This window comes from Ceratotherium simum, chromosome 3, assembly GCF_057802395.1.
Source record: "Ceratotherium simum simum isolate JZ-2026a chromosome 3, ASM5780239v1, whole genome shotgun sequence".
Classification (NCBI taxonomy): Eukaryota; Metazoa; Chordata; class Mammalia; order Perissodactyla; family Rhinocerotidae; genus Ceratotherium; species Ceratotherium simum.
In genome coordinates this window covers 34,826,590-34,839,472 of record NC_141902.1, presented here as the reverse complement: position 1 = coordinate 34,839,472, position 12,883 = coordinate 34,826,590, and the positions used below count along the sequence as shown (strand labels likewise).

Genomic DNA, 12,883 nt, shown 5'->3' with positions numbered 1-12,883 from the left:
CCTTTCACCTCTTTTTTTATGCAGTGCCCCCACCCCCACTCCAGAGCTAAGTAGCCGATTTGGGATTCTGAAGAAATAGGTTTCAGCATCCATATTTGTTCTGGGGCACTTGTAAAATGCGATTTGTAGAGGGTCTTTAGCCTCCTGATTGTCTTTGAATTGTTTTTACTGAAACAGATCTTTTGCAGTTAATGAGTCCCCACGCAGCTGGACAGCTCCTCTCGGACACTGAGAACTCTAACCCCAAAATGACCCCAATTTGACACCGCAAGATGAAATTTTACCGCCTGTTAAAACCATTTCCAGCCTGGGCAAAAGGAGTTGACTGTTGACGGAGGTGTGTGCCGCCTCATTCGACCCCCATCTCGCGCCTGACTCCCGGGCCTGCCCCACCTACTTTTCATTCACCCCAAATGTGGGAGAACAGATGAGCCTCGCAGCCTGGGTGGGGGTTCGGAGGCTGAGAATGGAACATCAACAACGTACTATCAGGCTAGAAATCAGACAGTGTGCGTACCCCCACTGCTTTGGAATCGCTTCTATCGGATTGCAAAACTGGGGGTGGGGGGAGACCAGGAAGTTCTTAAGTGTTTTTCAGCTCTATTAATTAATAAAACATCAGCAAGTTGGTGATTAAAAGTAATAGTCCTTTGAATTCCTCAGATTGATCAAGAACCGGCACTCTGAATCACCTCCAACTTGATCTCATGTGTAATCCACTGCTCTGCAACGCTATTTTAAACTAACAGTTTCATAAATGACATACAACTAGGTAAGTGAAATCTCTTTAGTCGCATGAAATTCGGGATTCTCCCTTTAGGCAATTGGTGAGTTTTTAAATGACACAGATTTTCCTCCAGTAGGCTTCACTTTTAACACTCTCACACTTCTTAACTAAATTCTTTGGAGTTAAAGAAGATTGGGTTTTTTCTTTGACAGTATCTTAAAATGTTCTATTTTTCTCTATCTCCTATAGCTAACCAGATTGTCCCTGTTGTTTGTTTTAATGTATTCAATAAAATGCAAAAGAAGTTACGGAATATTAGACAGAGAATGCAAGCAAGAAAGTTCAGGATAAAATGCATTCTGCATCGCCCAAAGGATGAAAATAGAGTTTAATTTTTTTTTCTTTTGTAAAAACCAAGATTATCACGGAATAATCAACGCATTATAACTTAACAACTGTTTGAAAATATAGAAATCATCAGTAGGTCTGCATTGTTTTTACTCAGATGCACTGCCATGGAAGAAACATTTTTTTTTTTTATTTCTAGTGCAATTTTTCTAAATAAAGGCTGTAAGGATGCTAGCTCACTTCGCAGTATCACTATAAAAAAAAGCGGTGGTAAAAGAAGCAAACATAGAAACATTGAATGTTTAAACTCTACGATGTAGAGGTTTGGTTCGAAGTTGATCTTTACAAAAGGAGCGTTTATCAAGGAAATTGAGTTTCTTTTTAAAAAGAAAAATAATTGGAGCTTAATATACGGAACAATTTAAAACAACAATAATCCTATTGACGACAATAAATACGCAATATTGAAAATAAGAACAACTAGAAGAGTAAACACTGAGTGTAAACTTCGCTAGCCGCGCTGCTCAGGGAACTTGGATTCACCAATATTAAGACCTCTGCAAAGTCGAAAACGCTCCGCTACGAGGCTAGATTGGTTTTTTTTCTCTCCCGTCCTTCCCGCCCCGGTTAAACTGAATTCGCGCAACTGCTGCTTGAAATAAAATTCTGGGAGCCAACTTTTTCTTTTCTTTTGCGTCTTCTTTTCTTTTTTACTCACCTTTTCTTATACGTCGAGGAGCAATTCAGCAACAAATAAGAAGGATGCTTTTAATCTTGGAGTTCTTCTAGGAAAAAAATGAGGAGGTGCAGGGGGAAGGACCCTCCCCCAAGCCTGCAGGTTTCATCTCCGTCGGATCTTGCAGGCTTGAAGCCCCACATAAGAGTGGCTGAAAATCTGGGCTAGACTCTCCTCCCCGAAGCTCCGCGCGCCCAGCCGTCCCTGCTCCGGCCACCCGGGCGAATACCTCGCAGTCCGCAGCCCCGCTCCCTAGCGTCGCGCTACCCTCGCCTCTGCCAGCCCCTCCGCACTATCTTTCTTTATATGTGAGGGCCGATTTCCCGCAGACATCATTGTTATGATGGCTCATTTAATCAAACTGTTTAATTGCTCTGGTAATCACTATCATCATCACAGGTGCTCAATCATTCATCATTTTTGGAGGGCTTTATTGACCTCCGGAGCTCATTCCCCAGCCCCATTAAAACGAGGCCAAATTTCTCCGACTCCGCTTGGAGTCTCTGCAGGCTGCGATCTAAGCCCAGATGAGTGTTGCCCGAAAGCTTACAGTGAAGCAGAGAAGACGAAAGGAGGCCAAAAAAAAAAAATAAATAAAAGCCCAACAGTCCTTCTCTCATTCTATCTCCCTCTCTCTCTCTCTCACACACACAACACACACACACATATACACACACACACACACGATACTTTATTCTCCCTGTGCCCCCCACCACCACCGGCCCCCGCCCCGAGCCGCCGGGAAGTCGAGTCAAAGACGCGTGCGGAAGATAACGCTACTTTCTACTCGCCAGAATGGGTTCAAAGTTGGAGAGGGAGGCGGCTGTTGGGGAACATACTGTTTTCGATTCTCTGGGTCGGGGACCATGAGCGAGGGAGAAAGCGAAGAGTTGGGGATAGGGTGCGCTCGGAGCGCGGGGCCGGGCTGCCGGGAGCCGGGGGGCGGCGGGGGCTGCGGCACTGCGCGCGCTGGGTGACCATAGCTCCGCCCCCAGCTCCGGGCTCCTAGTGATTGACGCGCGGCCGCCTGGAAACCCGCGGCGCCGAGGTGAGGCTGGGTACAGCTCCGGCCAGGGATTGGGCGAGATACCGGCCAGAACTACTTTCTACGCAAACGGTGTGAGATAGTTGCCTTGCTTCCCCCCCCTCTCCTCCTTTTCGGAAAAGTTCACTCGGAGTCGGACCCATCTTCTCGATCCCGCGAAATTGCCCGGTATAATTAACACAGCAATTAGGCGGCATAACCATGCCCCGGCCTCTGCGCTCCCGGCGACCACAACAAAGCTGGGCAGGGAGTGCGGGCCGACCCTCCTCGCCTGGCATCTTCCCTCTCCCTCTCTCTCTCTCCCTGTCTTTCCCTCCCGTGCTTCCCAGCTCCAAGTGAGATCCACTTCGGAGGCGCACACCAGTCGCGCGCGCGCGCATACACATACACACACACACACACACACACACACATACCCCTGGCGACACTAGACAACATCAAACACCCAAACGACTGCCTCCTCACTTCCTCCCTCCCTATTCCGCCGCGGTCCCAAAGACTCTCCAGGGTGGCCCTTGTCCGCACGGCTTGGAGGGAGTGCTCTCTGAGTTAAGCTGGTCTCTTCTTGTCCTGGAAAAAATGAATGTTGACATCAAGGGTCCTGGATCTGTACAGGGAAGAAAGTACCACTTAAAAAAAAACTCTAGCCCGGCGGTGGTACCGTCTGCAGCGCCTGCTGCCCCTGGATGTTAGCGGAAAGCCTTCGTGCGCGGTAATCGGCTGGCAGAGGAGTGGGGCCCGCGGAGTTAAAAGGAACAAAAGCGAGAGCGCCATGACAAACGTCCCCGACACGACCCCATTAGGCATGAGCCCGGAGTGATGGGAAAATGAACTAGAAGTAAGTTTTATTTTTTTTAAAAAATTAAAAGATCTGAGGCTGTACCGTACTTTCCCTGTGGTTTTCTGCAGTTTTCCTCTCTGCGCTCTCCCTGTCCTCTTCATTCTCTCTCTCTCCCTCTTTCCTCGCTCGCGCGCGCGCGCGCGCACACACACACACATACACACACACACTCCTCTTCCTCCCTCCTCCCCTTCCTCCACCGCCCCCAGCCGTACCCGAGGAGGAGCAGGCTCTCTGATTTGTTCGGGTCTGCTGGGCTCCTGCCTCCCCTCCCCCCCCCGCCCCCCGCCCCCCCCGCCCCCCCAGCCCGGGCCGTCCGATCGCACTCGCTGCATATCAGAGGCTCGGCGCGGCGCGCTCCTCCTCGCTCCCGCTCCCCACTCCCGGGATGTGTCTCCGCCGTACGACGGGCTATGGCCACCACGACTTCCGGGTTCCGTCATTTCGTTCTCCCGCCGCCGACCCGCGCCGCCAAACTGAGGCTCTTCTATAAGCCAGGCAGCAGCCAACCTGCCAACACCTACTGACACTCACTCATCTCCCAGAGAGAGAAAGAGAGCGCGAGAGAGCGAGCGAGAGAGCGAGCGCGAGTGAGAGCAAGCGAGCGAGCAAGAGAGAGAGGGAGAGACAAAATACCTACCAGGAGAGGGGGGGAGGAAGTCCAATTTTTGCAAACTATTCATTTTTTTTCTTGATTTTCCCCCCCTGCTTTCTTTGAACGATACTTTAAAGAGAGAGGATCATATTATAGATACCGCGGGGGCAAAACTAAAGGAGGGGGGGAGGGGGGAGGAAAAAATTCAAGAAGCAGAAACCCCTCGTGGAGTTTTACTGGAAGAAAAAAAAACCGGTCTGAAAGATTCCTCCTCTTCATCATCATCAACCATCATTCATTCACTACCTTGACATTCCGGGCTTTGATTGACAGCTGGAGTGGCAAAAAGCCATGAAACACGACAGTTCGGTTACATGTGGGCTGCTGACGGGCCGCTCGTAACCTTCAGTTCGGGGGCTTGACAATTTTTTTTTCTTCTTTTTCTTCTTCTTTTTCTTTTCTTTTTTTCTTTTTTTTTTTTTTTTCCAACTGAGGGCAAGAGAAGAGAAAGGGGGAAAGGAGGACCCAAAAGGAGGAGGAGGGGAGGGGGGAGGAGGAGGAGGTGGAGGAGGAGGAGGAAGATCAGGAGGAGGAGGAAGAAGAGGAAAAAAAGAGAAAAAGAAGAAATATCACAGAAAAAAAAACTCTTCGTTGTCTTGCCTGGGCTTTTTTTTTTCCCCCCCTAAAAATAACAAATTGGAGAATTGGGAGAAGTCTCCTTGGTTTGGAAAAAAAAGGAATCTTCAGCCTAGATCACTTTCTTATCCGGACTGGGATATTAAATATACGACACATCCAGGAGTTTATTGGAGCGCAGACTGATGGCGCAAAGGGTAGGTTTAAATCTCCAACACTTACCTAGATATAAATCCTTTCCTAAGAGGGGCCTGTCCCGATGCCTCTTCTCCCTTCAACGCTGCTGCTGCTGCTCGCTGCTTGATGATGGCGGACAGTATTTAAAAAATAGCAGCAAAATTATTCATCGGCTTCTTTTCCCCCTCGTGCCTCTGCGTGTGTGCGAGTGTGTGTGCGTGCGTGTGTGCGTGTCTGGGCGCGCGTGTTCCAGCGCTGTGCGAGCGGGCGGGCGGCGAGTGCGTGTGAGTGGTGTGTGTGTGTGTGTGTGCAATTGTTACACGCTTTCGCCTCGCTCCAGCTTTTACCCCAGCAGCGCGATTCCCCCGGTTCTCCTGCCCCCGCCGCTGCCGCCGCCGCTCCCGCGGCTCGGGGCGGGCACTGGCCGCGTAGGAGCCGCCGCCGCCGCCGGGGCCGCCGCTGGGGCCGCGCTGCCGCAGCCGCTGCGCCGCCGCCTAGACTAGCCTGGGCTGCTTGTTTTGTCTCTGAAATTGACAAGGACGCAGGGAATCCGCTGCTAAATAATGTTTCTGGTAACTTTCACGTTATTCCCCCTCCCTCCGCTCCCTGCCCCCGGGGAGCCACTGGCCCCAGTCTTCCCTCGTCCTCGGCGTTCTCGTCCTGATTATTAGCGTTTTTCTTCTCTTTATTTTGTTTCATTTCGCCTTTTGATTTATTGGATCCTCTGGAGGAGGCGAAGGGGGGTTAGGGGTGGGATCCGGGGCTTCCTCCTCACACTAACTCCACTTCTCCCTCGGTTGGCTCGCTACGGTTCTGCTGCCTCCGGCCCGAGCGGGACCTCCCGGCGCCCCCTCAGTCCCCGGCCTCACCGCCCCCTCTCCCGGCTCTCAACGCTGCTCTTCGTTCCCACTTTTTCATTTTAAAATTTGAAAACATTTTCCCTCACAACTTTCAACTCCGTTGTTTCGGCTGGTTTGGTTTCTGTGTGTTCAACTCGTGCTCGTTACTTTTCTCCTTTCTGACTTTGTTTTTATTTTTATTTTCCTCTGTTTCTCTGTCTCTCTCTCTCTCCCTCCCTCTGTCTCTCCCCCTCTCCGCTGCCTCCCCCCCCTTCTTCTTCCCTTCGTCTTTCTCCCTCTCTCTCATCTCTATTCCTTTCCCACTTCTCTCCTCGCTTTCTTCTTCCTCCTTCTTTTTCTATTCCCCCTCGGCTCTCCTCGCTCTCTCTCACCTCCTGCGCCCCCCTCCCCTGTGCCGGGTTCTGACAGTACGATGAGCTGCCCCATTACGGCGGGATGGATGGAGTAGGGGTGCCTGCTTCCATGTACGGAGACCCTCACGCGCCGCGGCCGATCCCTCCGGTTCACCACCTGAACCACGGGCCGCCGCTCCACGCCACGCAGCACTACGGCGCGCACGCCCCGCACCCCAATGTCATGCCGGCCAGCATGGGATCCGCTGTCAACGACGCCTTGAAGCGGGACAAGGACGCGATCTATGGGTAAACCAACCCCCCCACCCCTGACCCGACCCAGCATACTGTGTGTGAGTACGGTTGCGAGTGTCTGTTTGTCTCTGTGGGGGTTGAGGGGGTGGACGACTAAGAGGGGAGTGATTTCTGCCGGGGGGCGGGGGGGGGACCGCTTGCCTTAGGAAAGGACAGTGAAGGGGGCCTGCTCTTCTGCCCCTTGAGTGTAAGTCCCTGGAAGGTATGGCTTCCTCCACCCCCACGGCCCTGTCACTCCGGACCCCACAGCCCGGAGTGACTGAATCCTCAGAATCTTGCCAGGGCCTTCTCCCCAAGGACGGGAATCCTGGCCAAAGGACGCAAAGCTGGTCCTTTCAGGCCCCCTAAGAGAGGCCTTGACGAAGGAGAAAGTTTCCTGCTGATGAGGAGCAACTTTGTTTTTTTTTTTTCTCTTCTGTTTCCTACCGAGAGTCTGGGAGTCACTAAAGGCAGCTTGAGCTGGGATCAGGGCTGCTTCTGTCGGCCAGGAAGTCCTAATCACCCACTTCTTAATTCTCTGTAAATAAAGGGGGCAGACCTTGAAGTGCAGCGGGGTGGAAGGGACTGCTGCTTGCACAGAGCCGCTCTTAGGGGGAGTAAAGGAGATGGCTGGAAATTATTTTATATTCTGAGAGAACTCGGTGAGCGATGGGGGTACACAGTCCAAACGTGTACCACTCGGGATCTCCCAGCTAAGGGTAGGTGAGGAAGGCGGCGGGATGCCGAGGGGAGGGGACAGTCGGTAAACAGCAACTGAGCCTGAAGCCAGAGGCCGCAAGCATCCCCAAGTGTAGCTAAACCGCCCGGAGGAACACAAAGGGCAGACGCGCACGCACGCTTCCAAGTTTTAACACTCGATTTATTTATTTTTGCCTGCTGGAGAAATGTGGTCTTTGGAAAGAAGCTCTTCGGCATTTAACATTCCTATTATTTTGGCCTCCACACCCCAGCTTTACTAGAAGTAGAGCAAACAAGTTTATAAGGCAAGGGGGTGGAGAGATTAGACGAGCACTTTCTCCAGTTTAGATTTAGGAAATATCACTCCGGGTGTGTATGTAGGTGAAGCCTTCGGCCTCCTCCGAAATGCCCATTAAAATGCAGAGTTAAAGCAATTTTTGATTTCACAGAGTGTTCCTTTCTTGGGAGGTCAGGGCTGGGTCTCAGAGATTGGTTCGGCGGCCTCTGTAGTGTGCGGAGTGGGTCTGGATCAACTCCGGGCTCCAGACGGCCTGGGCTTCTTGGATGTTTCATTCCGTTCCAACTGAGGCTATTTTTACTTGGCGGGCTAAAGTGGCTAGGGGCTTCTCCGACCTGACCTGAGGGACTCCTGAGCTGAGGAAAAGGGCCAGGCCGTTTTTCCTTTCTGTTTCTGGCCCAGGCTCGTCTGGCTGAGGAAGGGTTGTAAAGTGTGATGCGTGCCTGTTGTATTAAAGAAGGAATCCGAACCCTCCAAACTTGTTGATTACAGTTCTTGCTCCTTCCCCTCTGCACCCCGTCTCCGTGTGTGTGTCTCTGCGTGGCGCTGCCCGTTAGGCACCCGTTGTTTCCTCTGTTAGCTCTGGTCTTTGAGAAGTGTGAGCTGGCGACCTGCACTCCCCGGGAACCCGGAGTGGCCGGCGGAGACGTCTGCTCCTCCGACTCCTTCAACGAGGACATCGCGGTCTTCGCCAAGCAGGTCCAACCTTCTTGACCCACTCACCCTCCTGCAGCCCCTCACTCCTCTTCCCCTTTCCTCAGAGCTTTACATGAAAGGGGAGGAAAAGGCAGGGACACCCGATCTGTTCCTCCGGCCCAGTCCGCGCTCTACGCCTCCTCCCCATCCCTGAGCCTGGAGGCGAATTGGAAGCCGAGATAAATATGGGTGTTTGTTTTTCCCCCCAGCCAGGAATACGGGGGCTCGACCCTCGAATTAAAGTTGACCTGCTCCTAATCTGGGGCTTGGCCTTTTCCCCCGCCTGCAGCTACTTGAACAAGAATTGGGGATAGGGGCTGTGAGGCCCCGACAGTGCCCGGGAGGAAAGGAAGCTGGGCGCCTCTCCGGGCGCTCCGCGCCGGGCGCGGAGGTGAGGGAGGCTGAGAGCCACAGCCCTTTGGACGGCAGAATAAGGGGATACTCGGGGCCCGGAGAATGGCCTTGAGTTCCCAGCTACCGCTTGGCGGTTCCAGGTACCCCCTAATGGGGCCAAGACCAGAAGGCCCTGGTTCTTCTTCAGCCGACCCCACTAATTTAAGGCACTAGTTTGTTTCACGTATTTTACCAAAGCCCCTCTCCTCTTCTCTGCCACTGCCCCTGCGCCATTCCCACTCACACACTACAGTGTAGTCGGTGACAGGGTTTTCCTTCTTTTAAATGGGGTGGCAATTCATGCTGACTTTCTCTGCTTCTTATAGGTTCGCGCCGAAAAGCCACTTTTTTCCTCAAATCCAGAGCTGGACAATTTGGTAAGACTCACTGTTTCTTGCCTTCCCCCAGCCTGGGCCCCCTCCCTTGCCCAGAAGCACCCACTTTCTCCCGGAGCTCCGGGGAGTTCAGCAGAGCCCTCTTTTGAAGCTCAAGAGCGACAGGGAGGAAGGGAACAGCTTAGAGCCCCCGCAAGGGAGATGGGAGTGAGGGGCGGGATGGACGTCAGGAAGAGCGGAACCCAGGGAGACAGCCTGCGGGGCCGCAGCGCGGAGAGCGTGAGCAGGGGATGAGTCCCAGGTCTCGGCCCCGGGAGTGAGGCTGCGAGAAGTGAGTTATTTCCTCTGTTTGCCGGGGCAGGCGGCCGAGCCCGGGGCAGCTAACCCGAAGGAAGTAACCGCTGGCACGGCGGAGGGCGGGCCGGGAGGTGGGGGGGTAATGGGCAGGCCAGCGCAGGCCACTTTTAGGTGCGATTCTTTTGCTAATTTGCACGATTTCAATATTAAAAGTACTTAAATCCGCTTTCAAAGGCCCTGCCTCACCATTCATCTTGAGTATTTCCTTCTTTAGTAAGGAGAGATTTCGCTGGGTGTGCTGTTCTAAAAAGCTTTCTCTCTCCAGAGAAGCGACTTTTTTTTCAATTTGGCCTGAGGTCGAGGGAGGGGATGGTTAAAGAGGACTCAGGCGGAGAAAGAAGGCCTGGCTCTAGGAAAGCAGCCCTTACAAATAGCTCAGTGAACATGAGGGGCAAAGATATTAAATGCTTCGGCTCAGGTTGAGTCAGATTCCAACCCGTGGCCAATGAGGCAAAGAAGATCAGTAATCCCTTGGTTTTTCTGACAATTTCTTGATCTGTGGCTTGTGCCTGGCCACTTGCCTGTTTCTTCTCCCCAGCCCAATTTCCTCACCACCCCCTAATCTGGACCTCTGAGTCACAGACCCTTAATTCCATGCTCTGAACTTTTCTTTCAGATGATACAAGCAATACAAGTTCTAAGGTTTCATCTTTTGGAGTTAGAAAAGGTAAGAGAGAATGACATCCCCCACTTGGATTTAGCTACTTCCCTCTCCTAGTTGTGTTGGGATGTTTTTAACAAACATCCAGTCTGAGATTGAACACCTAGAGATTTTGAGCAACATGTTACCATGTCCTTCCTTTAAACAGCTCCTCAACCCCAGGGCTCAGAGGATAGGTGAATTAGGACAGCCCTGCCTTTTAAAGTGGCATCCCCCTCCTTTTTTCCCCAGGCATTCAGGATTATTTTGAAATGCAGCAAACCATTTGTGTTACTGGACATTCAGCCTGCTTGCGTCTCTATTAACTCAGCTCACCCTCAGCCCAAAGCGGGCATTAGGTGCAAGCAGAGGGAATCATCCTGGCTGGGGTGTCTTTACATTGCTCTGCAGCTCAATCACTTTCCCCTGGAAACATACAAAACTCCTAGCTTATTGAATCTCAAATGCTAATGCTGTTCCCACTTCCAACGTTCTGCGTTTTGATGTTATCATCAAATCCGATTTTCCTCCCTGGGCTCCCAGTCTGAACCCAGTTATTTCCAGTCCTGTTTCTTTTCTCTTTATTGTAACTTGTTGCTCAGGGAAGTCTCTGGAGAATAATATCTGCTGCAACAATTGCTCTATTGTTTCCCCGCCTTCAACTATTACACCCATTAATTAGAGTTAGTTTGGAAGACATGGCACTGTTGCTCTTTCCAAATGTAACCTTGCAACCTGATATTTTTTTCCCTTTAAAAATGAAACAAAACAATAACAACAACAACCACCACAATCCAAGCTGAACCCTCCACCATGACCCTCCCTCTAGGTCCATGAACTGTGTGATAACTTCTGCCACCGGTACATTAGCTGTTTGAAGGGGAAAATGCCTATCGACCTCGTCATTGATGAAAGGGACGGCAGCTCCAAGTCAGACCACGAAGAACTTTCAGGCTCCTCCACAAATCTCGCTGACCATGTAAGTCTGTGAGCCTTTGGCATTCTTTTAAGACCACTGGGCAAAGCTTTTTTTTTTTAAACTTGTAACATCTACCTCCATTGACTTAGTTTTCTTTGTAAATGATTTGGTCTCTTTGGGGGTCTTTTTCTCCCTTTCTCACTACCCCTGCCATACATACCTTTCATCTCCGTTTCCCCTTTCTCGGATCCCCTTCTTATTTATGTTGAGAACCAAAAAAACCGGGGAGTTGATAGAGTGATTTGTGCTCTTAATGTGTAAAGTTTCCTGGATTTGGTGACTTGAGTGTTAGCAAATTGTCTGTTTGATATGGTGACCGCTGCCTTTTCTGCTTTCTCAACTCTATGTAATCAGTGCAGCAGGGATACAGAGAGGCAAGACAGCTAGCTGGACAGGATGAGGGAGAGGACTGAAGGAGAGAGAGAATTGAGGAGGGAGGGCTGATTTCCCAGTCTCTTACAGAGATGACAGTCCTGAAAATTATTGGCAATCTTGCATTGCATTAGAAATAAAAGGAGTGAACGCATTCCAATTCTCAGAGCTTTTGCTCTTTAGAAACTTATTGTCAGAATATGGACTTATTGCCAAGTGCCTGAAGCATCTTCATAATAAAAGACAGTAACCTTGATGAAACAATTATTAACAATGTATTACAGAAAGCTGAGGGGAGTTGTGATTGAGTAACCATAGGTTAGTGGTTGAATTTTAACACTTAAACAGTTGGTGAATGAGGACGGAGAGTATAGTAAGGAGTGACTGTGTATGTCAGGCCAGAAAGGGAGATTTCTTTCTATTCTCTCTGTTTTTAATCCTATTTTGGAACCGTTCTAGGGAGTCTGATGCTTTAAAAAAAAAAAAAAAAAAAAAGCATATGTAGTGAGACTGAAAATTTGAAAAAGAAGCAAAGAGAAGAAAGATTGCAGCTGGTAGGAAAGGCAAGAGTGGCGAGGTTAAAGAGTGGGTGTGAACAGCAGTTTATTTATAGGAACTCAAGCCTGGGGGTGGGGGGACAGGGTGTCTATAGATTACATCCAATTGAACTCACAACCTAAATGATATGGGCTATAGTCTAATAACTTGGTGGCTGAAATATTAAATTAACCCTCTGTGGAGTTAAACAGGCTTTGAGGCTTGAAGGAAGTTTGCGTCACCACCATCACCCTCCCCCCCCATTCCTGGTGTTAAGAAGAATGAGTTGAGAATAAACTTGAGAATAAACCTGTGGGGTTCTCCTCCCCCCGAAAAAAGTTTTGAAAATATGCCACCATAGATTCTAATTATTAGCCTTTATGTTGTATGGAAAGCTAGCCTAAGAACAAAAGTTTTTAAAAAAAAGAAAAGAGAAGAAAACCTCAGTCCCGGACATCCAGTTCTGAGACAGAATACATACTATGGCATTGAAAGCTCCTGGGCCTGTCTTTACTCTTGGCTTTTTCCATCACGATGGGGGAACCTTTGGGGAGCTCTTTTGTATATTGAGTATATTAACTGAAATCAAAAGGGCGCAGCAAGCAGCTATGGAAAGTTTATTTGCTGATACTCAGCTATATGATGTGTGGCTGTGGTCCACGAGGCATGACAAGACCTTAGAAATATTTGTTGTTGTTGTCATTTGTTTGTTTATTTTCACGGCTTCCTGCTTCTAAGTTCATATGCATTTTGCACTATTGGGGGAATGGGAAGGAATCTAGTTACATGGTTTGTGGAATGAGAGGTTCACAGTTGTCTGTAGCCAAAAGCTTTTCTCATGACATTTCTAGGGGTCTTAACTACTTGGTTTTCTACAGCAGTTTCTTGGCAACTGTTTTTCAAGTGGATATATGGAACTAGAGCATGCTGATGTTTACATAAAAGAGATAAGATAAACTAGGCTGTTTAGAGTATTGACTGATAGA

The 12,883-nt window shown here is 50.0% G+C and overlaps 1 protein-coding gene across 9 annotated transcripts in view; it reads left to right on the top strand.

Annotated features, from left to right (window-relative positions):
- Window positions 1-3,009: 3,009 nt before the first annotated feature.
- Window positions 3,010-12,883, top strand: part of MEIS2 (Meis homeobox 2) — a 203,210-nt gene continuing 193,336 nt past the window's right edge. For 4 of the 9 annotated variants that reach the window (XM_004421389.3, XM_004421388.3, XM_004421392.3 and 1 more), the window contains exons 1-6: window positions 4,884-5,125; window positions 6,374-6,606; window positions 8,146-8,287; window positions 9,004-9,054; window positions 9,986-10,036; window positions 10,839-10,988. In XM_004421389.3, the coding sequence (XP_004421446.1) occupies window positions 5,114-5,125; window positions 6,374-6,606; window positions 8,146-8,287; window positions 9,004-9,054; window positions 9,986-10,036; window positions 10,839-10,988 (639 nt within the window). In that variant the 5' untranslated portion in view covers window positions 4,884-5,113. Of the gene's footprint in view, window positions 3,695-4,883; window positions 5,126-5,551; window positions 5,678-6,373; window positions 6,607-8,145; window positions 8,288-9,003; window positions 9,055-9,985; window positions 10,037-10,838; window positions 10,989-12,883 lie in introns of those variants that run through there. The other 5 variants (XM_014780555.2, XM_087424820.1, XM_087424843.1 and 2 more) reach the window with 5 other exon arrangements.